Source organism: Mesoplodon bidens (assembly GCF_964165515.1).
Source record: "Mesoplodon bidens genome assembly, chromosome: 3".
Lineage (NCBI taxonomy): Eukaryota > Metazoa > Chordata > Mammalia > Artiodactyla > Ziphiidae > Mesoplodon > Mesoplodon bidens.
In genome coordinates, this window is record NC_138178.1 from 141,100,451 (window position 1) to 141,125,422 (window position 24,972).

The following is a 24,972-nucleotide window of genomic DNA, read 5'->3' on the forward strand; positions in this document are numbered from 1 at the left end:
AATTGTTTTGGGTTTGTTATTGTAGGTCTTTTCCTTCTCTTGTGTTTCTTGCCTAGAGAAGTTCTGTTAGTATTTGTTCTAAAGCTGGTTTGGTGGTTCTGAACTCTCTCAGCTTTTGCTTGTCTGTAAAGGTTTTAATTTCTCCATCAAATCTGAATGAGATCCTTCCTGGGTAGAGTAATCTTGGTTGTAGGTTTTTCTCCTTCATCACTTTAAATATGTCCTGCCAGTCCCTTCTGGCTTGCAGAGTTTCTGCTGAAAGATCAGCTGTTAACCTGATGGGGATTCCCTTGTGTGTTATTTGTTGTTTTTCCCTTGCTGCTTTTAATATGTTTTCTTTGTATTTAATTTTTTATAGTTTGATTAATATGTGTCTTGGCATGTTTCTCCTTGGCTTTATCCTGTATGGGACTCTCTGTGCTTCCTGGACTTGATTAACTATTTCCTTTCCCATATTAGGGAAGTTTTCAACTATAATCTCTTCAAATATTTTCTCAGTCCCTTTCTTTTTCTCTTCTTCTTCTCGGACCCCTATGATTCGAATGTTGGTGCGTTTAGTGTTGTCCCAGAGGTCTCTGAGACTGTCCTCAGTTCTTTTCATTCTTTTTTCTTTATTCTGCTCTGCAGTACTTATTTCCACTATTTTATCTTCCAGGTCACTTATCCGTTCCTCTGCCTTAGTTATTCTGCTATTGATCCCTTCTAGAGTATTTTTAATTTCATTTGTTGTGTTGTTCATCATTGTTTGTTTCCTCTTTTGTTCTTCTAGGTCCTTGTTAAATGTTTCTTGCATTTTCTCTATTCTGTTTCCAAGATTTTGGATCATCTTTACTATCATTATTCTGACTTCTTTTTCAGGTAGACTGCCTATTTCCTCTTCATTTGTTAGGTCTGGTGGGTTTTTACCTTGCCCCTTCATCTGCTGTTTGTTTTTCTGTCTTTTCATTTTGCTTATCTCACTGTTTGGGGTCTCCTTTTCTCAGGCTGTAGGTTCATAGTTCCCGTTGTTTTTGGTGTCTGTCCCCAGTGGCTTAGGTTGGTTCAGTGGGTTGTGTAGCTTTCCTGGTGGAGGGGACTAGTGCCTGTGTTCTGGTGGATGAGGCTAGATCTTGTCTTTCTGCTGGGCAGGTCCACATCTGGTGGTGTTTTTTTGGGTGTCTGTGGCCTTATTATGATTTTAGGCAGCCTCTCTGCTAATGGATGGGGCTGTGTTCCTGTCTTGCTAGTTGTTTGGCATAGGGTATCCAGCACTATAGCTTGCTGGTCGTTGTGTGCAGCTGGGTGTTGGTGTTGAGATGGAGGTCTCCTGGAGATTTTTGCTGTTTGATATTACGTGGAGCTGGGAGGTCTCCTGTGGACCAGTGTTGTGAACTTGGCTCTCCCACCTCAGTGGCACAGCCCTGATGCCTGGCTGGAGCACCAAGAGCCTGTCCTCCACATGGCTTTTGGGAGGTTTGAGGTCTTCTGCCAGCGTTCAGTGGGTTTTCTATAGGAGCAGTTCCACATGTAGATGTATTTCTGATGTATCTGTGGGGAATAAGGTGATCTCTGCATCTTACTCTTCCGCCATCTTCTCAAATCTCTCTGGTTTACTTAAGTAATAAACACTCACAACCCTGTGGTTTTGTTAAATAATTACATGGAGTGGATTATTACACACATTTATTCATTCAGTAAATGCTTGTCAAGGCCTCTGAGCCACCAGGCAGTCTTGGGGGTACTGTGCATGCAGAGGGAGCCCCATGCAGCCTGGCTGGTGTGGGCTCTGTCCAGATGGGCACAGTCAACGAGGGGTGCAGACACAGGGCTGCAGGAGCACGTGGGCGAGGGGCCCTCAGCTGATCTTGGAGAGAACAGTGGTAGAAGCTGCAGGAGAAGGGAGGGGAGCCACTTTGCAGAGTGCAGGGCTGGAGGCAGAGAGGCCACTGACCGCTTGAGGAACTAGAAAGGTCAGGGCGTTAAACTGCTATGTCGGGGTAGGCGAGGACTGTGGAAGAGTTTGAGCGAGAATCAGACTTGCTGTACACTTCGGCTACAGAACCAGAAGCTGGGAGGAGGGTGAGGGGGGCAGCAGGAAGCTGTTCACAGGCAGTCAAGGAAGAGATGCTGCTGTCAGGGAAGGTGGGGCACTTCCTGTGAGTTAAGAGTCAGTGCCCCAGTTTCTCTTTCCAGTACCGTGGGATGCAGTTCTGATAGCACTTTGTAACATGAGTATCGGTAAGCGGGAATTTTCCATTGTAGCCATTACTGCAAGTCTCTGGGATTAACTAAAAAGCCCACAGATCACCAGAGCAAGCCTTCACTCCCTCTGCTTGAGGATTTTCACAGTTTCTTTCAGGATCTCTATGGAGATCATTTTTCCTCAGCCTCTGCATCATTTCCCCGTGACAGCACTTTGTCATGCCCGGGAGCTCTCGTGTACACTGACGCCATGTGTCTCAGTTCAGATCCACTCCATGCTGAGCCAGGCAGATTGGTCAGGTAGATGGAGCTGGAACTGTGCTTGTAGATGATGTGTCCACCCCTCCCTTTTTGGCTGAGACAGCTGCCCTAGTGTGGGCTGGTTCCATGTGTACGGCACCCCCAGCCCCTCAGGCTGGACGTGGTGAGATTTGGCACAGGCTCTGTACTTGCTCAAGAAGAGGGTCCCATGAGAAGCATCGCAGGCCAGGTACCACCAATGAGCCACATGTGTAACGTCTTTACCCATCAGGAAAGGTCCCTGGATGCTGTGATCTTGGTGATACCCAAGACAGAAACTGGACAGGTCACATGTGGTGATCTTAACCTGGAAAGAAAGAAATGGCATCTCCTATCACCTCTGGAGCCCCAGAAAGATGTTCTGGGTCTCAGGGGATCCCACCCTGAGAATGATAGGACTTCATACTTGCATGGGTAGATTATCTCTTAGTCCATTTGAAAATCAGCCGGAACAGTAATTCTGTAAATTGTCCCATATTATATAAAAACTCTTATCTGGTGACGTGAGCATTAGTCCCTGCTATAAAATCAGTAACCGGTGATGATTACTTTTTAACCTCCAACACACTTATGGGTGCATTCTTCTCACCACTAAACATTGTGCTTTTGTTTTCCACCTCTTTTTTGCTGCAAATATGTTTAGGGTGAAGAAGCTGAAGGAGACCTTCGCTTTTATTCAGCAGTTAGACAAAAACATGAGCAACCTTCGCACCTGGTTGGCTCGGATCGAGTCTGAGCTTTCTAAGCCTGTGGTTTATGATGTCTGTGATGATCAAGAGATTCAGAAGAGGCTCGCTGAACAGCAGGTGGGGAAGTGAGAATGGGCTTTTGTCAGAGCCTAGGTGTTCACAGGGTCTGCTAATGCAAACCATCCCCGCACTGGCTGTGCATTTTAGTGGGTTCACATTTCATAATACTGGTATGTTTTTTCCAGAGAAAGCTGACCGCCTGTCTGTGCTCTTGGCGGTGTGAGGCATCCATCTCTTGAGTGCCCACCCCACCACCACCATTCATGTAGCTCTTTGTGAAATACTTTGAATAATGTTTAAGATGCAGACCTTAATCTTAGTGGTAAATAAGGTTTTTTTAATCTCTGTTTTTGTTACTATAGTTTTGGCAATGAATTGAAAGAAAAATAATTTTTCCAACCAAAGGTTTTCATGGGACAACACTTGATGGGTCTGATAGAGCTTCCAGAAAAGGGGGGCACTCGGGGGGTGGGGAAGAAGGAGCATGTTTGGACCAATAGCTTAGGAAGCGTCTCCTGCAATGTTCTGTGCATTTCTGTCATCAGTTATATCCCCTCTTAGCCAACCCTGGAAATTCCACAATTTGAACACCACCGAATCCTGCCCCTAACCTGGCAGGTGCTTTTTGGTCTCACTGACTTGTCAAATCCACTCTCCTACCTTCCATGAGCTCACGTTTACATGCTCATTCTCTTATGCAGTGCCTGAGCTTCTCCATATATATATATATATATATATATATATATATATATTTTTTTTTTTTTTTTTTTTTTTTTTTTTTTTTTTGCTGTACGCAGGCCTCTCACTGTTGCGGCCTCTCCCGTTGTGGAGCACAGGCTCCGGACGCACAGGCCCAGTGGCCATGGCTCACGGGCCCAGCCGCTCCGCGGCATGTGGGATCCTCCCGGACGGGGGCACGAACCCGTGTCCCCTGCATCGGCAGGCGGACTCTCAACCACTGCGCCACCAGGGAAGCCCCCTCTTTATTTTTAAAATAGCTAAGCTTATATTATTCTTTTAGTAGCTTTCCTTCACTTGTTTTTCTCAACCCTGTGAGCAGATTCTGTTTTAACCATATGAGCAATATGGTCGCTACCAAGTTCACAGCCTTGTATCTGTTTTCTTCATGTTTCCTTCAAAGCCTTGGTGTTTGTTGTCTGTCAACACACTGGGGCGATTCACTCATACATCCCAGCTGCTTGGAGACAGAATTGGGGGGCTGAAACTTTTTCATCAGATTATCAAGGCCAGAAGGCCACTCCTTGATGATAAATTCTCTTGAGGTCAGGTCAGTCCTTCTCATGATAATAAGCAACATCTCATGCTACCATGAAATAGAGCTAAGTATTTGATAATACTCTGGACTGACATCTTTATTTAATCCTATTACAATTACTGTTTGAATAATGCCTGTTCTCTGATTTTCAAACTAGTATGATTTAGCAATGCTGCAAAGTAAAAATACTGGTTTTTCCACTTAGCCTCAGAAATTTAAGTATGTCTTTTTCACTGAGCTCATCTATATTCTGTCTTTGCTTTGTGGAGAAATGAATATTGATATAACTACCATGTTAATGGACACTGCAGAGATTTTAATGCCCTTATCAGTAAAGGGCTACTGGACATCATCAGCTTTATTTACAAGATTGATCCATTAGGTTGAATTTCTTGAATAGTCTCTTCATAGACAGGCCTTGCAAATAACCATTTACCCTGACTGGTGATTCTTTTTAGGTAAATAGAACAAAAGCTGACAACGTTTTTTCCTTTAGCCCGTGGCTAAATTTGGCAGGGGCTAATAATGTGTGTTAACATTTTATAAATCTGATGTGTGACAAAACATCATTAAATTGCAGGGAATTTATTCCCAAGAGTGTACAATTTGGAGCAGCTGCCATTCTCTTGGCCATGTGTGTTCCTGTGCTGAAATGGTATATAATTTCAGTCTGGTTGATTTGAAGGTTTCCAATTTATAGAATTTAGAATCACCATCATGGAATTCTTATTTAAAAAAAAATTATGGAGTTAGTATTCAGGACCACTTTGCTGTGAAGAAGTTGGATGTATTAATTTTCTATTGCCACTGTCACAGATTAGCACAGATTTAGCAGCTGAACACAAATTTATCATCTTATAGTTCTGGAGGTCAGAAATCTGACACAGGGCTGAGGTCAAGGTGTCAGCAGGGCTGCTTTCCTTTCTGGAGGCTCTAGGGGAGAATCCATTTCTTTGCCTTGAAGTCCTAGAGGCTGCCTGCGTTTCCTGGCCCATGGCCCCCTTCCGCCATCTTCAAAGCCAGCAATGGTGCATCTCTCTGAGCCTTTCTCCCTCTGATTGACTCTTCTTGTACTTTTAAGGACCCTTGGGATTCCATTAGGCCCACCCACATAATCCAGGATAATCTACCTGTCTTAAGGTCAGCTGATTGGCACGCTTAATTCTCCTTTGCCATGTAACCTCGTATAGTCACAGGTTCTGGGGATAAGGACATGGTTCTGGGGATGCCAATATTCTGCCTACCACAGATGTCCTGAGGAAACCTGTAGTATTTTTATTAAAAAAACAAAATTATAACTAAACCTAGACCTTAAATGCTCCACCAAAAACAGAAAATGTGTCACACAAAATAATTATTTATGGGCCATTTAAAAAAAAATCTTGCCTGTGTTTCTGTCACTGATTTAAATATAATAAATTGCTTGATTGCTTCCAGAAATAAGACCCAAACTCTTGGGATCATCTAGTAGTGCCTTCTGCAAAAGCCCTCAGGCCCCAAAAGTGATAAAGTGCCATGATGTCCCTGGACCCTCATTATAACGTCCTTGGGGGCCTGGTGCAGAAGGGGTCAGACCTTATAAAAGTCTTTTTTGCTTCTCTTCTTTATGTGAAACTCCTTAGGTAATAAGCGTTGTATTGTTATTCCTGTAGAATAGATCATCTTCAAAATGCAAAGGAAGTGGTGGCCACCTTGTGACACGTTTAAACCATGGACCGCTTTCATTGAGTCTTCAGCATCTCTCTCCAGTTTTCTTTGGTTGCCTGGTTCCCAGGCATCCCAGGGGTGCCTGATGGTGGCTTCGGGGGTTCGTTACCCCCACACCCTATAGTTACCAGTAGTCCCCTCCCCAGTGGCCAAGTCAGCTTCATGCCAAAGCCCCATCCACTGCCCAGGACCACCCTGCTGGACTTGCTTGACACACCCAGCCCCTCCTACGGAGACACTCTGGAGCCACCACCTGGGTTCCCACAACACATGACATGGGTTTCTGCCTTCTCAGCCTGGTTTTCCTTTTTTCCCCTCTGTATCTCATTTTTTTCTAGTTCCTTTTGTATTCTCATTCTTCCTGGCTGCATTCTCAGCTCTGGTTTCCTGTTTCTCCCCTTGTCCTCTCACTGATCCTCAACTTCCCTCAGCCCTTTCCCAGCTTCAGTGCTCTGTGTCACCTACTCAGGAGCAGAAAAACAAAGTAAACAGGCACTCATGTTTCCAGAACCGTTGGCAAAAGTCTTTCACATTGTTTTACGTTGTTTCTTAAGTCAGATTCGTCTCTGCATTTGAACACTTTTGAAATCCAGTCATTGTGCAAACTTGGGCCTCAGTGGGGCTGTGGTGGGATCATTTCAGTTTGCAAAATGTCACTTGTCCAGTACTTCAGTGGTTTGTGTTTTAAAATATGGTCCACTACTTTATATTTTACAAGACAACTAACTAGTTCATACTACAGCATCAGTAGGCCATTTTGTGGTGTATTAGAAGTTTGTTTTGGAAATTTTGAAAAACTCTGGACTCCTTTTTTAGCCAAGGTGTTCATGGTCTTTTGTAAATTATCAGAGAGCTCATTTCTTGCCATCCTTTACCCTTTATATTCATCAGTTTTCTTTAGCTGTTTCATTCAATAAAAGCTGAGTAAAAAATGTAGAGTAACTGCAAAGAGGCTATTAAAATACATGGCATTCATGTTTATCCATAGACTAGACTTTCTCAGTGCTTTTCAACCAGGTCCTACCCAACCCTACCAGGTGAGGTCGAGGGCAGGCACCATTTTTCAATGATAATTGTCAATATTACTTATTTAGCACCAGTGTTAGGATGCCTTATTTATTATTTTGGCAAAAAAAAGTTAAAAAGGTTGTTTATCAATACCTTTAAATTTTAGGAAAGCCTGTGGCAATTCTGTGAACGGGTAAGAATTCTTAAACCTGGAATTCTATTTAAACCTATTAATTATAAAGCTAGTCCCCTGACCCCAAGATGACTGCCCCCATTGCAGCATTTCAGACATTTGTCCTAGACTGCAAAGCTTAAAAAAAAAATCACCTGCACATCTCTCTACATAGGACACACAGGCTGACAAACTGAAAAGCACATTTTCTTCTGAATATAACTTTGAGGTGCTCATTTTTCATCAGTTAGGATCTGTGTTGAGAACTGCTTGATTTAAAACTTGATTGGAGTGTTAGCATTTTATTCTTTCATTTCCATCTGGACACAGAATTATCCAAATGTGCATTTATCAGAAGAAAAGTAAGAAAACATTAGTCCTGTCTAGTAATCCAGTCGTAATCTCCAAAATTGTTAAATATTGAGGTGACCTGAAATGAACTTCATGCTGCTTTTCTGTAGACAGTGGCAGCCACTGTTTATAAAATAATCCCTCCTGTAAAATGAACTATGCTGAATCCAGGGAACTTGTATAATTAGTAGCGGCTTATTTAACTTTGTCTATTTCCCAATGTAATTTGGCTACTAAGATGAGTGGTGTAGTCTCATGTCACTCATCACAGAATTTGGATATCAGGAGAGGCCTGGCTCATCCAGAATGACAAAACAAACAAGCACCTCCCCTCGCCCTCCCCTCAGCCCTGCCCCTGTGTGTAGAAGAAACACTCCCTGGGTGATAACTGAAAATGCCATGTTTATACTTAAACAAGTTTTCCACTTTTTCCTATGACCGTGCATGTTTTTCTTGGTGACCCTTCGTTTTTCTGAATCAGTAGCACTCTCCCCATCATGGGACAAGACTCCAGAGACCCCGCCCCCTCCCCGAGCTACAGCCGTGACCGGACTCCATCAGCTGGGGGGCAACATCTCTACCCCTTGGGCCCATGGAGCCAGGATAGGCTCCTGGGGAGGCTGTGGACCCGGTGCAGCTGCGAGCACAGTTTGGGGGGTGGAGGCGTAAGAAGATAGTACAGAGGTCTTAGGAGATTTAAGAATTCTGTGACCCATAAAAGGTTAAGAGTTTCTGTTACTGAAGTTTTAGGTCCTGTTGAAGATAAGTCAGTTTTCCAAGGAAGACCTCCCCAAAGCCAAGTCTAAATTGGAGGCCCTTGGGATCAGGTGGTATGGAGTAGATCGCATGCCTCCCCAGAGTCTGGGGGTGGGCTCTCAGGGGAGGGAATCCCCACCCTCCTACCCCCTCACATAGTTCAACAGATCAATCCCATTGTTGCCCGCAGTTAGGCCTTGTGTCAGATACTGTCGCACAGGGGTTGACCAAAGGTGAGAGAGACTCAGCCTGTGTTGCCGAGTCCCAGGTAGAAATGCACGCAGGACTGTGCCCCCCGGGCTGGAAGAGGGTCGGGGGGAACCTTCCTGCTACCGCCACCAGCACCTCAAGGTGCTTCCTACTCTCCCATCATTGTAGGACCTGCAGCGAGACATAGAACAGCACAGTGCAGGGGTGGAGTCTGTGTTCAACATCTGCGACGTCCTCCTGCACGACTCCGATGCCTGTGCCAATGAGACTGAGTGCGACTCCGTCCAGCAGACCACCAGGAGCCTGGACAGGCGCTGGAGGAACATTTGCGCCATGTCCATGGAGCGGCGGATGAAGTAAGGGCCAAGCTGCCCCTGACTGGCCTACGTAACAGTGACTGTGTTCTCTTGGCTTCACTGAGGGGCGTGCCAAGTACGGGCGGGGAAGGCTCAGTAGGTGTGGCCTGTCCTTATTAAGGGGATCATTCAAGGAGAGTACGGGCAGGGTCACGTCTCTCCCCAGCCCTCCTGTGTCTTGGGGGGTAATGGCGGGTGGCCACCGTGCTGATGTGTCCCAGCTCTAAGTAGTGGAGGACGCCTGTCTCCTGTTGGGTGACCTCTGTGAAGCAGAAGCTCTGAGGGGCCTGGCGCTCCCAGAAGGGGGGTGTCCTGACCACAAAGTGATGTATCCAGTTATTTCCTGGAAGGGGTAGCAAGGTCTCTCCCCCTAAATATTTAGTGCCAGTGCAAGGGGGGCTGGGACTGGGACCAGTCAGGGGAGAAAAAGCCATGTAAAAGCTCGACTTGACGTGGACGGCTTGTACTGAGTTGCTTTCCTCCTGTTAGAATTGAGGAGACATGGCGGCTTTGGCAGAAGTTTTTAGATGATTACTCCCGCTTCGAGGACTGGCTCAAGTCCGCCGAGAGGACGGCGGCCTGCCCGAATTCCTCCGAGGTGCTGTACACCGTTGCCAAAGAAGAGCTGAAGAGGTTTGAGGTAAAGGCCCTCCCCAGCCCAGTGGTCCTGATAACCAAGGATCCGGCGGGCTCAGGGCTGGCTTAAATGACTTCCCATAAGTGGCAGGATTCCCCACCTCTGGCCGCGGCCGCCCAGTCCCCAGCCCGCCCTCAGCTGCTCCAGCGGCTTTGTGGGGCATTACCGATTCATGCCAACCGCAGGCCGTGAGCTTGAAAGTCTGTTCTTCAGTAGTGTCAGAAGAACGGGTGAAGCCAGCCCTCTGTGGCCATTCCACTGGGGGATGGACGCTTGAGGCAGGTGGTCTGGGGCCTGGAAGGGGTGTCCCGGCGCCCTGCAGCTATGGCACTGACAGGGCCCCCCCATGCCATAGGCCTTCCAGCGGCAGATCCACGAGAGGCTCACGCAGCTGGAGCTCATCAACAAGCAGTACCGGCGGCTGGCCCGCGAGAACCGCACCGACACGGCCAGCAAACTGAAGCAGATGGTGCACGAGGGCAACCAGCGCTGGGACAACCTCCAGAAGCGGGTCACAGCCATCCTGCGGAGACTCCGAGTAACCTCCTCTACGTCACCGGGTCATTTGTAGATATTGGGGAGGTGGAGGGGGTCTGATATGTGATGTCAGGCTTGTAACAAAGCAGCAGGTAGAAGATTTCATTTGAGGCCTAAGCCGTCTTGACATTCTTCCAGTACAGCCTTCCCTTTTGTTTAAGCCCAAAGCTGCCAAAAAGCGTTCCTTTTTTTTTTTTTTAAAGTGAAGTTATTTGCCTCGGAATAGGTTTCTCAGGCAGAGCTTATTCAAGGGATCGTGTTACCAACACATTGCTTTTTTTTGACTCCTGTCACCCCTGAGGGTGTCACGTCAGCCCACGCACTGCCCAGAGTCTGGGGTGCTGCCGTCACCGGGTCTGGCGAAGGTACCTCTTAGTCTGGGACCAGGCCCCCTTTGCCCATCTGCCCGCTTTTGTGTGTCCCGTTGGTTCTTGCACTGTGAGGGAACAGACAGAGCCCCCCGCTCTGTATTGGGGGTTGGGGACAGTGACAGTTCTCCCAACTTCAGAGCCTCAAACCTCTAACCTCAAATGATGGGTTTGATTCTGGGGTGTGAACCATCACCTTAGATTTCTGTGACTCAGAAGACATCATGTGTCAACCTTTGTGAGTCCAGGTGTAAACTGACAGGACCGGTATGGGTTGTGGCTACAGGAAGTAATTTTAATCCTTGCCTCTGTTCTTAAGGCAGAGGACTCTTGAAACCATTCTAAGAGGAAAATCTGGATTTTTTGTTTAACCCTCTCAGGAAGAAATGGGCTAGCTTTTCCACAACCCCCCTGCATTAATTTCTTTATCTCCTGCTGACTTGATTTGACTGTGACCAGCCTAAACCTTCATTGGGCACTATTGTTTGTTTGAGAATCAGCTGCCCATCTATGAGGTTGGTAACCCAAGAGGCCTCGTTAATTGGAGGTGATAAATCTGGGTTTTCTTTGTTTGAAGAAATATATTTGGAATTATATCAGTGAAGGCAAATGGGGCACTAGTCCAGGCTCAACCCCGAGATCAATACTTCTCCATCCTGAAGCTACTAAATCCTTCTGTCAAGCAAAAGCTCCCACAGGAGGCTAACAGTTGAAAACAGGCAAGTGCCTGGCCTGGACTTTGAGAGGGGCATGTTCCTCAGAGGACAGACTGGGAAAATCACTGACTTAGACTAGAGAATTCTAGAATTTCAAATGCTGCAAGAACCTTAGAGATCACGGTCAACGTTCCCACACCTCGTTTACCAGCAGATGCTGAGACTCAGGGAAGTTTAGGGGGCTTGTTGGTATCCCACAGCCAGGACCAGACCCCAGGCTCCTGGCCATGTGGGCCTCCGGGGGTACCCTGGGCTCCCTTTCCCCTCTTCTGAGAATGACCTTGCTGTCTGCCTGAACTCCCGTTACGCCATCAACACAAACGTGATTTTTTCACCCTTTCGCAGCATTTCACCAACCAAAGGGAAGAATTCGAGGGGACCAGGGAGAGCATTCTGGTGTGGCTCACGGAGATGGACCTGCAGCTGACCAACGTGGAGCACTTCTCGGAGAGCGATGCCGACGACAAGATGCGCCAGCTGAACGTAAGGCCTGCTTCCTTAGCACCTCCCCAAAGAGTGCACCTAGGCAGGGGAGAGCTGGCCAGGTACAGACTTCACCTGATACCCTGAGAGCAGGTTCCAGAAGTGTCAGAGGAGCCAGACTGCATCCACCTGTGAACTGCCAGGTTATCACAGGCAAGGATACTGTTCCTTACAGTCAAGGGGTATTGGAACGAGGCCCTTTATTCTCTTTGTCGTATGTAATCATCCAAGGGGAGAACGCTCTTGCGGTTCCAGACAGAACTTCATAAGATGCTGTTTCTCCAGCACTTGAGTCGAGTGCAACCTGTGGGCTGTAGCAGGAGGAAACTCTCTCTCAAGAGTGGGGTCAGGGCACTTCCCTGGTGGTCCAGTGGGTAAGACTCCACACTCCCAATGCAGGGGGCCTGGGTTCGATCCCTGGTCGGGAAACTAGTTCCCATATGCCCGCAAGTAAGGGTTCACATGCTGCCAACTACGACCCGGCGCCACCAAATGAATAAATAAATATTTTAGAAATAAATTAAAAAAATAAAAGACCTCTCATTTAAAAAAAGAAAAAAGAAAAGAGTGGGACCAGGAACAGGTATCTTCTCTCCCACTGTCACAAATGTCTGTACTACACTTTAATTGCACTATAATTCCCTCCTTGGCTAAATAATACAAGAGGTTGAGAAATGGAAATTTGCCTTCCATGGTATAACGGCACCAATGAGCATTATTACTGTGTCAGCAGAAATGCCCGGTGGAGACTTACTATGGGAAATTTTCTGATTCTACCAAGCGTCAATAAGACAAGGTGTGTCCCTCACACCCAGTAACAGTAAAGGTTCATCCATGTCAGAACTTTAGAATCATTGTAACTGGAAAAGTCAGCGCCCAGAAGGGGGAAGAAAAAAATATATACGTATGATCATTTTAAATTCTTAAATCTTTGGAGTCACTTAGTTGAAAACTGATGAAGCTTGAGTTTGAAATCCTTTCTTTCTCATATTCTATATAGGGTTTCCAGCAGGAAATTACATTAAATACCAATAAGATCGATCAGCTCATCGTTTTTGGGGAGCAGCTCATTCAGAAGAGTGAGCCCCTGGATGCCGTGCTGATTGAGGATGAGTTGGAGGAGCTGCACCGCTATTGCCAGGAAGTGTTTGGCAGGGTCTCCCGATTCCACCGGAGGCTCACCTCCCACGCGTCGGTAAGGGACTGCCCCGCACGCGAGGCTGCTGGGCCACCCGAAGTGGATGTTTGACTCCACTTTTAAAGAATTGGGAAAGTTACTGTGCGTGGTTAACAATGATTTATTCTATGGTTAAAAACAAAAAACAAAAAAAAACTATGTTTTTGTTTTGCTGAAGTATAGATAGATGCTGTACAATATTATATAAGTCGCAGGCATACAGTATAGTGATCCACAATTTTTAAAGATTATACTCCATTTATAGTTATTATAAGATATTGGCTGTATTCCCTGTGTTGTACCATATATCGTTGTAGCTTGTTCTATACCGAATAGTTTGTACCTTAGTCCCCCACCTCTATACTGCCCCCTCCCCAGTTCCCTCTCCCCACTAGTAACCCCTAGTTTGTTCTCTGTATCTGTGAGTCTGCTTTAAAAAGCTGAGTTGAAAAGTGCTCTTTCCACACTTACTAACATAGAGCCAATACTTACTCAGAAGCCGCCAGTTCCCAGTGGTTAATTCTGAAAACTGGATACCCCCGTTCTAGGGCTTGGAAGATGAAAAGGAAGCCTCTGAGAATGAAACGGATGTGGAAGACCCCAGAGAGATCCAGGACGACTCTTGGCGTAAAAGGAGAGAGAGCGAGGAGCCCTCGTCCCCTCAGTCCCTTTGTCACCTGGTGCCCCCGGCGCCAGGGCCCGAGCGCTCCGGCTGTGAGACCCCCGTCAGCGTGGATTCCATCCCGCTGGAGTGGGATCACACAGGTGACGTGGGGGGCTCCTCCTCTCATGAAGAAGACGAGGAGGGCCCGTACTACAGTGCGCTGTCAGGTATGGACCCACACGGCTAAGTCCTTAGCACCTGAGCAACACGGCCAGCTCTCAGTGGTCAGAGTCCAGGCTGTGGCTGACCCAGACTTCCTGTGGCTTCCTGTGTCTATCCTGCCCACCTTTGACCTACCTGAGGGCTGGCTCATTCCTATTCCTGGTGGAATGAAAGGGAAAAATAAACAAAGTCCACGTTGGGACATGAAGGCTGTTTGCTAATGGCTCTCGATAGACGGGAGGCTCATCAGTGGCCTTTTCAATTGAGTTTTTCAGAATATCAGTAGATTGAGTGTCTCTGTCCTTTCTACGCAGTTCGTTCCCCTCCCGCGCCGCTGTTTCGGATGGTCAGGAGTTAACTGAAAAATTCCTTCTGGTTCTTTAAAGCTTTTTAATAAAACAGATAAAGGGTAGTGACTTTTCTCCTCCCAGGTGACAATGTTTCTACTGTTTTAACTTAATACTTGGGCATTCATCTACAGACGCCTGCAGTGAGGAAAATGACATTGTTCTTTTTCAGATGTAGAAATCCCTGAAAATCCTGAGGCATATCTTAAAATGACCACAAAAACTTTGAAAGCGTCTTCTGGTAGGCCCCTGCCCGTGCATGCGTCTCAACATGGCAGCGTCCTGTGGTGCACACTGCATCCTAAACCTCGCTCCCGTGTCATGTCTGACCTCTGCCTTCTGTGGACACCATGCGCCTTGGTCCTTGTGTCATGGTGTATTTGCACTGCCGTACTCACACATAGCTTCGTGCTCCATACAAAACCCTCCCAGACCAGAGCAGTCTCCACGCCATCCCTCTCCTCCCCTTCAGGCCTGTGCAGAAGGGAATTTTTCAGGTGCCTTTTAAAATTTTTATTTTTCTCTCCATCTCACTCAAGCCCTGTGGCATGGGCCAAGCTTTCTTCATGGTGGCTTGGTTTAGAACTACTACCCTGCTTACGGTGATTTCCTGGGAAGAGGGTGGGGAGGTGGGGGGGTGAGGGCACTGTTGCCTTTGCCGCAGGAGAAGACACCTCCCTTTCCTTGACTTGCAGCTCTGATCTTCATTCCCTGCCCCATCCCCACCTGCAGTGGTTGGGGAGAGCCACGAGCGGCCCTTTGGTCCCCTAGTCCATCCTGATGTTCACTCTTCCCTCACTCCTAAGAAACCTTCAGTCCTCTTGGCCCCCAAACCCGTCCTTGCCGCCAGCGCCCCCCACCGCTAGAGCCCCCGGCTCCAAAAGGCCACTCATCCCCCAGCAGATCATGTGTTTGTTGTGCTCCATTGTGAACCCATCTAGTGAAGGCCCAGTGTCGCTCAGTTGCATGAGTCTCATTTCATTCCCTTCTGGGACATACTGACATTTTGCAAACATGCATGCTTTGCAAGGAAAGCTGCAGAACTCATGTTATACTATAACCTGATGCCATGTTACCCATGACCTTTTTTGTGTAACTAAAAATGAATGCTTTGGTTGGAGAGAATGGACTGTCACTTGCTATTTTTTTTGTTTCAGGTAAATCCATTTCTGAAGGCCACTCGTGGCATGTTCCTGACAGCCCTCCCTGCCGCAAGCGTCGCTACAAACAAATGGGAGGTGACAGGAATGTCCAGCCCATCCCCTCCGATTCCAGCACCCCTTATAAACCAGCCTACGTAAGTCTTGACCCCACTGAGAGCACAACCCAAGTGCATGAGTAATAGTTAAAATATTTAAAGGGAGAGAGCTTTGGGTGTATGCTGTTTGTGCTCACTCCCCAGGCATATTTTGGGTTGGTTTTCCCATGGTGACATACTTCATGAGAACTCTGGCATAACTGACTAGACTTAGAGATAGCTGTCTGGCCAAACACCGTCTTTGAGTGTTGATGTGCCATGACAGGGATTATTACTGTTGAGTCAGTCATCGTGCAAACAGTGGAGAAACAAAGTGCTGGCCTTCCTGAGCCGCTCCTGCACTCCCAAACCTTTGATATGTTTACCTTGACTACACATCCTATTCAGAAAATTGTGACTTCCTATTCAGAAAGGTTTGACAGTGTGCAGTGGTGGACCTGGGTTTGATTCCCTGCCCTACCAGTAAATGGCTCTAGGACCATAAACACTTTACCTTGCCTCTGTAAGCCTTCCTCACCTGAGGATAAACCTACCTTACATAATTGTTGTTAGGATTAATGTGTATGAAGGTATAAAGGAGGCCCTCGAAGTGGTCACCACTATTGTTATTGTTGTTACCACTACTGTATATGGTTTGTCATTGTTGTTAAACCAGTGACTGTTCCCTCTTAGTTGCTCTTTCCTCAGGCAACACGAGCCCTTGCCATGCTCTGGCTACGCAGCTGTTGCGGGCCAGCCTGCGGAGGATTTAACGCTGGCCCCGGATCATTCTCAGTACAGAGAATTAGTGACGAGCAAGTTGAAATTAAGATGTCTCACACATTTTTAGTGTCATCTCTTAGAGAAACCAGAAGTGGTGTGAGCATCACTAGATTGGTTGTCAGAGTGCCCTCTGTGTGGAGGAGTGAATGTTGCTAGATAGTTGGAGAAGGTTCTGCCTAAACACGGTCAGACCCCAATCATTTGATAACGGGCTGCCTGTGCCCAACTTGGAAACTCTTCCTCTTGCTTAGCAAGCAGTTATCATTTTTAATCTGTCCCTCTGTGGTGCCGAATAAGACCTGACAGCCCTGGAGGGAGAGCCCCCAGCACCTCACCTTTGCTTTGCATCCAGGACCATGTGGTTTGGCCTCTTCCGGTAACTATGCTTGTGTTCCTTATCTGGCCACTTCAAAAGCTCAGCCCTTTGTGTGTGTGTGTCTGCTACCCCCAATCTGAAGGTTTTTGGGTTTTTTCTTTTCATTCCACACAAATAGGCCATATGGACACAATCCAAAAACCACGAGTTTTCTAAAAAAAAAAGATACATTTATTTTTGGAAAGTCCTGAGATAACAGCCCAGTCAGCTCTGTGATAACACAAGAGTCAATATGTACAGTGAAAGATAAACTCTTGGTAACGAATGACCCTAGGAGGAAGGTTTGTGCTCTGTTTCCGATTCCCAGTGATAATAACGCCAACCAGCTCTACGGAGTGACTGGGAGGGTTAACTAAAATTTTGTAAAATACTGTGCAAATGTAAAAGCGCTAACACAATAAGAGTCTGGTAAGCTCAACGATTGTTTTGAAGTCTTTTTGCGTGGTTGGATTGAGGAGTGTTAGGAAGCCTCAAATTAAATCAGGCCATTTTATTCCCAATATTGACATCTTACCTGCTTACCCCTCCCCCTGCGCCTTTGCTGAAGCTTTATTTCTGCCATCAGCTCTGCTGCTTATAAATGCTACCCATACACTAAAGCGCCTCTGTATTACCAGCAAGTTACCCTTCGAAGGAAAGGGCTCCTATATCTTCATTTCTTACCTGTTAATATGAACCAAGACATTCTTCAGACGCCTTTAAAATGTATAGATGGTAACATAAAAATTGTCTCATTCTAGGTAAAGCTGCTGTTGTCTCCAGGGACTGAAGGTGGCAAAGAAGATCCAAGAGTCCTGACTGGCGGCCCACAGCAGGAAGACGAGGGCCTGGCTGCTCTCACCGGGCAGCAGTCAGGTACAGTTAAATTGGGCCGTTGTTATGAGGTAGAGACTGTGTTTTGGGTTAGTTGGACATTTACTTTAAGACACTGCTCAACAGAACATTGATTAGGAATTGACCAACTACATAATTCACCAAAACTGCTGAACTTGGCCTATAGCAGCCAATGTTATTTTAGAATCAGCTGACTTGTATTTATGAACAAATTCCTGTTTGTTATTTATTCTCTAAATATTGACAAAATGAGCCTCATGATAAAGGGTCTGTTTTTACCTGCATGACTTCGCTTGTATGTGAAGATCGGACATGAAGATGATGACCAAAGAGTTGTGTCGGGTGTCTCCTCGAGAGACCAGGAAAGTCATGACTCAACTGAGCCTAAAGTCAAGTTCATAGCATCGACCTGATCATTCATGGACAGGGAGGAGAGTGCCTTTTTTTTTTTTTTTTTTTTTTTGCGGTACGTGGGCCTCTCACTGTTGTGGCCTCTCCCGTTGCGGAGCACAGGCTCCGGACGCGCAGGCTCAGCGGCCATGGCTCACAGGCCCAGTCGCTCCACGGCATGTGGGATCTTCCCAGACCAAGGCACGAACCCGCGTCCCCTGCATCAGCAGGCGGACTCTCAACCACTGCGCCACCAGGGAATCCTGAGAGTGCCTTAAATACAGCATGAACTGGAGTGCTGCACCTGGGACCACAGTGCATCTTGGCAACATGTTGGGCCTCCTAGCAGCTCCCTACTTCGTCCCAGCCTGTGTGGGAGTGCAGCAGCACAGGCCTTGAACCAGAGCGAGGGAAACGTGCTGTTCCACACTTGAGGGACGTGATAACCCCCAAACCCCAAGGCTCCTGCAAGGAGCATCCCCTGCAGGTTTTATCACTGTGACGCTGAATTAGTTGGAAGCAGAGAAATCTGTTTGCATTATTGCTTCTTTTTATTGGCGGCTTTTTATTCCAGGTGCCTTTGATAGATGGGAGTTGATCCAAGCGCAAGAACTTCACAGTAAACTCAGAATAAAACAAAACTTGCAGCAGCTGAACTCTGATATCAGCGACATCACCACGTGGCTGGAAAAAACTGAAGCAGAGCTGGAAACATTAAAGCTGGCAAATCCTCCCTCTGGTATGCAGGAAATGGAACTCCGAGTGAAGAGGCTGAAGGTGAGTGAGGGCGTGGAGGGGGAGAGGACTTCAGAACGCATGTGCACATCAGATCCTCTGCCTGCCGCGTCGGGGGCGGCTCGCACACGCTGTGTGGTTAGTAGCCTCTCGCACTTCATTTCTGTAACTGGCAAGGACCCAGGTGAAGATTTGTATTTTCATTCAGAGGAGCGTCTCCAGATGATCCCAAAGCCCAGAGCAGTGCTGGGGAGGTGTGGCTCCCATCTGACTGCTGAGGGACCCCTAGACTCTTGTGGGACCCCCCACCGGCCATGGACAGGCAGCCTAAAAACACCCTTCCAAACTGTATGCAGGCAGGACGGGGGGTGGCGTGCTGAGGGGGAGGAGGAGGACAGCGCACCTACTGACCGATTCTGTGGCCTGACCGGTTACTCTGCTACACAGTTAGGAGCTGTCACCCACACAGCCAGGGAGCAGGGGAGGGGCAGTTTGAGCCCTGCACTTTGGGGGTGCTCTGAACATGAGCCTGGGCTCCCAAGAAGACCCAGGATAGGAGTTTTGAGGTATCCAGGCAGTCTTCACATTTGTACTATTGTTTTACTTTGTGCACTGATATATCAGGGGTTACCATTCATCCTAAGGAATAACACTTATGCGATACTCTGGGGCGAATGCAGGATAACTATGTGTGCTTTATGTAGAAGACTTTTAATCTGATCCAGAAATGTTATTAAGTCAGACAGAGGCCAGCAGGGTCTATTCATGCCTGCGGTGTAGCTGGTCCACTGGGAGATGGGCCCCGTCTCTCAGCCCAGTCATCTGGCCAGCCAGGTTGTGACCTTGTAAGGCAGCTCCCTTACCTGAGGCTTCCCAGCCAGTGACAGGCGACGTTGCTCTTGTATGCCAGGCCACGGCTTAGAGAAGTGTTTGGAAGGTCCGTTCCCCACTGAGGTTCAAAATGAACCCCACATCACTGTTTACAGAGTGCCTGACCCAGTCTTTTCCCTCTGTGGTAGGAGATACTAAAAGCCTTTGACACCTACAAGGCCTTAGTGGTTTCTGTCAACGTGAGCAGCAAGGAATTTCTGCAAACTGAGAGCACCGACTCCGAAGAGCTCCAGGATAGAGTCGGCCAGCTGCGGCTGCGCTGGGACGCGGCCCAGGGTGCGGTGGAGAGCTGGAGGGAGGGCTTACGGCTGTCGCTCATGCAGTGCCAGGTACGGCAACTCAGCACCCAGCCGGTGCCCAAGGCCCAGTCCCGTGCACAGCCAGGCCCACGTGGGTGGGAGAAGAGAGATGTTTATCATCTTCAGGATGCTTTCGCACAGCCAAATATGGTTTTCGTTAGGAAGCATGTGCTTCATCATTTGTTTCCAAAGTGGCCCACCTGCTGCCTCAGAGACCCGACACGTGCCCTGCATTTCCCACTGTGTTGCCCAGACCCACCCGTACTGTAAGGGTTCCAGCAAGCGTTCACTAGGTTGGAAGTGTCACATGAACACTGCCCTGTGTCTGTCCTTTTGCCAGGAACACTGGATAGCAAAGTGTTAAGAGACCTGGCCCTAGAACAAGGAGCAGTTTAACCCAGCTCTGTAGTTTTAGTAGCCGTGTGACTGTGGGGAAAACACTGCACCTTCTAGACCTCAGTTTTCTCATCTGGAAAATGGGAATAATTCCAGGGCCTACCTCACAGGGTTCTTTTTAGGACTAGATGCATATAACCTTGACCCAGTACCGGCCACACAGTAAATGCCCAACAGGTGAGCTCTGACCCCATCCTAGGAAACAGAGGCCCACCAGCAACCACATGCAGCACTGTCTTTGGGCCATAGTCTGTCCTGTTGGGGTGTCTCCCTTGACCAGTGAATCCAGCAGATGTGTTAAATAATTTGTGTGCTCTTCCTAGTAATAGCAGGCGGAGTGTTCTGAAGCCCCACCTTTCTGCCAGCACTTTTAACGTGGCAGAATTCAGCGTGCCTCCTGGGACAGGGCCAAGCACTCTCCTGCCCTGCTTTCCCTCATTTGGGGGCCCTGGCGTTTAGTTTAAATCTGGTCCTTGTATTCACTGGATAAGAACCAGCAGAGCAAATGACAATGATGGATTAGCAATGGCACGCTGCTTCCCAGCACACTTGCCTTCACGGTCTAAGAAAGGGACATGCTCTGACGTCTGCTGTTTTTAAGGACTTTCACCAGCTGAGTCAAAACCTGCTGCTGTGGTTAGCGAGCGCCGAGAGCCGGAGGCAGGAGGCTCGTGTCACTGACCCAGAGGCAGACCCCCGGCCCCTCCTGGCATGTCGGGAGGAGCTCCTGGTAAGTCTAGGGGCCCTGCGCCACCACTGGCCTCTTCAGGAGGTCAGTGCTTAGGTGGCCTCGCCTGGCGTTTCTGGAAACAACGCCCACATGGTGTTCTGCCCTCGGGTTCTGGTTGGTGTCTACTGAGCATCCCTGCGCTGTTCTGAAGCAGGGTGAGTGCGGGGACGAAAGTGGCCCAGAGCAGGGAGTCTTCAAGACTCTCAGGAACCGGTGACAGAGGCGTTTGGCAGGATCCTGAGAAACTGAAGGCCCTTTGAAGTATTTTTCCCTTGTGAATACAGCTCATTTGGGAGGAAACACGGTGTTCAGTCACCTGACAGTCATGATGAGCTGTATGAGTTTTCCATAGCCATATACACAATCTTTCTTCTGGGAGGGTAGTTGTGTTTTCATATATTTATTTCACCAGCAAGCCAAGGTGAGACCCCCATATATTCTCACTTGCACTCAAGGTGACATTTTTATCCATATATTTGTATGTGGTTTAGTTTTAAACATTTTAATCAAAACACTGGTCATTGCTTAAAAAATATTTTTTTGTTCCAAAATCTTCGTAAAGCCCCCGTGTCCAGAGCAGCTCTAATAGAGCTTTCTGCAGTGATGGAAATGTTCCATAGCTGAACTGTCCAGTGTAACAGCTCCTAGACATGGTAGCACCCAAGCACTTGATATGTGGCTGCTGTGACTAAAACTGAGCTTTTAATCACGTTCAGTAGCCACACGTTGTCCAGCGGCTACCACGTTAGACATCGAGCAAGACCGCACAAGCAGATTCATTTGATTCCTTATACTTCTCAATGGTACGCGTAGGCTGCGCTTTCTCAATTTGTCCACTTCCTGCCATCGGGGATGAGGGCCTAGTCTTCCCACACCACCCCCCTCACTCCTTTCCTCTAACTTCTCCAGCATCACTATTGTCTTTAGAATGAGAAGGAATAAAATAAAATTAAAAATAGGGGTAGAGTGTAACCAACTTGCTATCTAAGTGACGCCAGGCTTGAGGACAGGCAGGCAGGTAGAAGAAGGTGGTTCTGAGTTGGGTACCAGCCACCACTCATCCTGGAACTTCCCTGGCACGGAGAAAGCTTCTTCCGGCCACACTAGCTTCCCTTTCGATAAGCGACTGTTTGACACGTTTTTATTTTTAGCAACTGGAAAAGGAGCTAGTGGAGCGTCAACCTCAAGTAAACTCCTTACAAGAGATTTCCAGCAGCCTGCTTATCAAGGGGCACAGAGAAGACTACATTGAGGCTGAAGAGAAAGTCCATGTTATTGAGAAGAAACTCAAACAGTTGCTTGAGCAAGTGTCCCAAGACTTAGTGTCCTTGCAGCGAAGCCAGGTGAGTCCCCTTGTAGCTTCTAAATATAAAAATGTATGCAAATGGGAAAGCAGTGTGGCAGCCCTGCCTGGGGAGGGAGGCCGCAAGCATGTGGCAGCGGTCAGAGAGGCGTCGTGCCCCTTTGTGCTGTGTGGCCCTAACAAGTTACCAAAGCTCTTCAAAGCCGCTTTGTCATTTGTAAGAGGGAGGCAGCAACAGTACCCATCTACGGAAAACAAGCCGGGTCCCTCCGTCATTTCTGCCTTCACTGTTCTCACGTGATGGTTTCTGGTCCTCTCCCTGTCCTGGTCACTCTCCTCTGACCACTCTCTCATTTGTCTACCTCCTTCTCTTAAAATGTGATCCAGCTCAGAACAAATGGACTCACCAGACGTAGGGCAGCCCCCCTCCCCTCCATCCCAGAGTATATATCTTTCCTCCCGTGCAGCCCAGACTATGTGGCCACGTGATTACATCACCCACCGCGAGCTCACTGTCCAGCTGTTTCTGTCCCCCTCCTAATGTTATGTGCCCTGAGTTTTTAATGCAAGTGGCTGGCCTCACCTCATTTCCATCCCCTGTCGTCTGAGAAAGGCCCTCTTAGAGGGGGGAGTGAGCGCACCAGAAGAGCCTCTCCTTTTAGAAGGATCACAGTGGGGAAGGGATGAGCGGTGCGATGAAGAACCTGCAGGAACCATGTTTTTGTGCTCTTGAGACTATTCAGAGCCTTCTGTTTCCCCGAACTGAACTCTTGGGGTGTGGATTTCAGAACCTAGACTCACCTCTGCCCAGCTTGGACGAAGCAGACCCTGGAGAGCCTCTAGCAACACCTGTGCCAGCTCCCCAAGCCAAGGTGAGAGCCCCCTTTTGCCAGGCGAATGACACTGGTTATTCTTGAAAGTTATTGAGATGACAGGGACTTGGGCCTCCAAGGCCCCATCCAGTATTTCATGATAGCACAGACTTCTGCTTCAACCTGCTGGTCAGTAGAGCAGCTTACTCCAAAGATTAAAAAAAAAAAAAAAAAACTTTTTAAAACCTAATGGAAAGGCTTTCTTGTGCTCAGTACTCTTCCCTGGTGGGACTGTGCTGGCTGTGGAAGCTGGGAACCCTCCTGGCATTGCTGAAGGGGCTTCCTGATCTCTCCGTGGCAACAGGTCAACAGGCTGGAACGTGAAACTCTCCCTAGTTTAACTGAATTATTTCTTACTTCAGAGAGTAATCTCAAATGTATTACTCTAGGCTCAAAAGCTTGGCAGGAAGACAACCTAAGAAAGATGTATAATTTAAGAAGGAGGAACGTTTTATCATTGACAGGACTAAACTATCTTCAGTTTACTAATTGGATTATTTTTGTCTAGCAGCTCAGAGCAGAGATAACTACAAAAGACAAGAACAAGACAGCCAGCAGGTAACAGCATTACAACACCAGCAGTGGGTTCCCTGTCCCACACTCCTCTCCCCTCAACAGGCTTGCTAATGCCACTGTTAAGGTCTTTGGAAAAATTGGTTTTCTTGTTTTCTTCCATTTGGAAGGGGCTGGGCTTCCCTTCCAAAGCTGAATCCCAGCCGTGGGCCCCATTTTAATCTCAGGTCCTGATGTTTGTTTTTACGCAAGCAGGGGGGTCAGGTCACGGGAGTGGGGTTTGCCTCCGGAACCTCCCAATCAGCTCTCGACCTCCTCTGTTGCCAGGGTGCCCAGCCCCACCGGCCCCGAAAGCTCACGGCCCCAGCGCTCCTTCCTCTCGCGGGTGATCAGGGCGGCGCTGCCCCTCCAGCTGCTCCTGCTGCTGCTGCTGCTCCTGGCCTGCCTGCTCCCCTCCTCCGAAGAGGACTACAGCTGCACTCAGGCCAACAACTTTGCCAGGTCCTTTTACCCCATGCTGAGGTACACCAATGGGCCACCCCCCACCTAGAAGCCGGCCCGGCCGCAGCACCACACCCACCAGCCTCTTTGCGCGGTGCCCGACTCACAGCCCCAGACCAATCTGGGTGACTCTGAGCATTGGTCCAGGGACCACCTGCTGCGGACACCTCCCTCTGGGCATGACCGGAGAGGGCTCTCTCAGGACCCAGGGCGGCTTTCAAATGACCTTCCCCCAGGGCAGGGAACCTGGGTGGCCATCACCCCGGGCAGTTTGGCAAAGCTTAGTTGATTGGTTTCAGGATCTCTGGAAACTGCAGTTTCCTGAAGAGCCAAGCACTTTGTGAATTCGGATTTGTCAAACCACATTATTAAAATGTAGTGAATATGGTCAGTGAACAGCAGTGTTCATCACATAATACATATTACAGAAACAAGCAAGCAGATTCCGCCTCAGAAATGGTTCAGAAACTCACACGCACCCTTGGCTGATTGACTGAAACAATCATATTTAAAATATTTAGAGTTAATTTTACTTCAATCAGCAGCAATCTTGGAGCTACAGGTTATAAAACCAAAATGTTCTGCTCAGTACTTAGGTCTGCTCTTTTATATTGCTTTAAATTTTTAAAGAAATTATATTGCATGGATGTGGTTATTTGTGCATATTTTTTAACAATGCAGAATCTGTATGAATAATGTAAACTTTGATTTTTTTAAAAAAAATCAGATTTTAGCCTGAGCTTTTTGACTAATGTACAGTAAATGCCAAACAAACTACAGACTTGATAGGGACATTTTTGTAAGTTAATTTTATAAGACTTTTCACATTTAAAGTGGTGCTTCAGGTTTTGTTTAACTGTTTGGCCACGGGCGGGTGGGGGGTTGGTCCAGAGACTTGAAGCTGTTTGTGGTATGTACAACTCAGATGTTTCTCATTAAAAGAAAACAAAAAAGC

The 24,972-nt window shown here is 47.7% G+C and overlaps 1 protein-coding gene across 11 annotated transcripts in view; it reads left to right on the forward strand.

The window, feature by feature from the left end:
- SYNE2 (spectrin repeat containing nuclear envelope protein 2) overlaps positions 1-24,972 on the forward strand; it is a 351,205-nt gene extending 326,233 nt beyond the window's left edge. For 9 of the 11 annotated variants that reach the window (XM_081228103.1, XM_081228111.1, XM_081228104.1 and 6 more), the window contains 17 exons: positions 3,125-3,287; positions 8,879-9,066; positions 9,556-9,706; positions 10,059-10,241; positions 11,670-11,807; positions 12,808-13,002; positions 13,533-13,815; positions 14,330-14,398; positions 15,315-15,454; positions 17,294-17,408; positions 18,352-18,554; positions 19,532-19,732; positions 20,700-20,828; positions 21,980-22,171; positions 22,920-23,003; positions 23,512-23,561; positions 23,844-24,972. In XM_081228103.1, the coding sequence (XP_081084229.1) occupies positions 3,125-3,287; positions 8,879-9,066; positions 9,556-9,706; positions 10,059-10,241; positions 11,670-11,807; positions 12,808-13,002; positions 13,533-13,815; positions 14,330-14,398; positions 15,315-15,454; positions 17,294-17,408; positions 18,352-18,554; positions 19,532-19,732; positions 20,700-20,828; positions 21,980-22,171; positions 22,920-23,003; positions 23,512-23,561; positions 23,844-24,066 (2,707 nt within the window). In that variant the 3' untranslated portion in view covers positions 24,067-24,972. The remainder of the gene's footprint in view (positions 1-3,124; positions 3,288-8,878; positions 9,067-9,555; positions 9,707-10,058; positions 10,242-11,669; positions 11,808-12,807; positions 13,003-13,532; positions 13,816-14,329; positions 14,399-15,314; positions 15,455-17,293; positions 17,409-18,351; positions 18,555-19,531; positions 19,733-20,699; positions 20,829-21,979; positions 22,172-22,919; positions 23,004-23,511; positions 23,562-23,843) is intronic. The other 2 variants (XM_081228110.1, XM_081228112.1) reach the window with 2 other exon arrangements.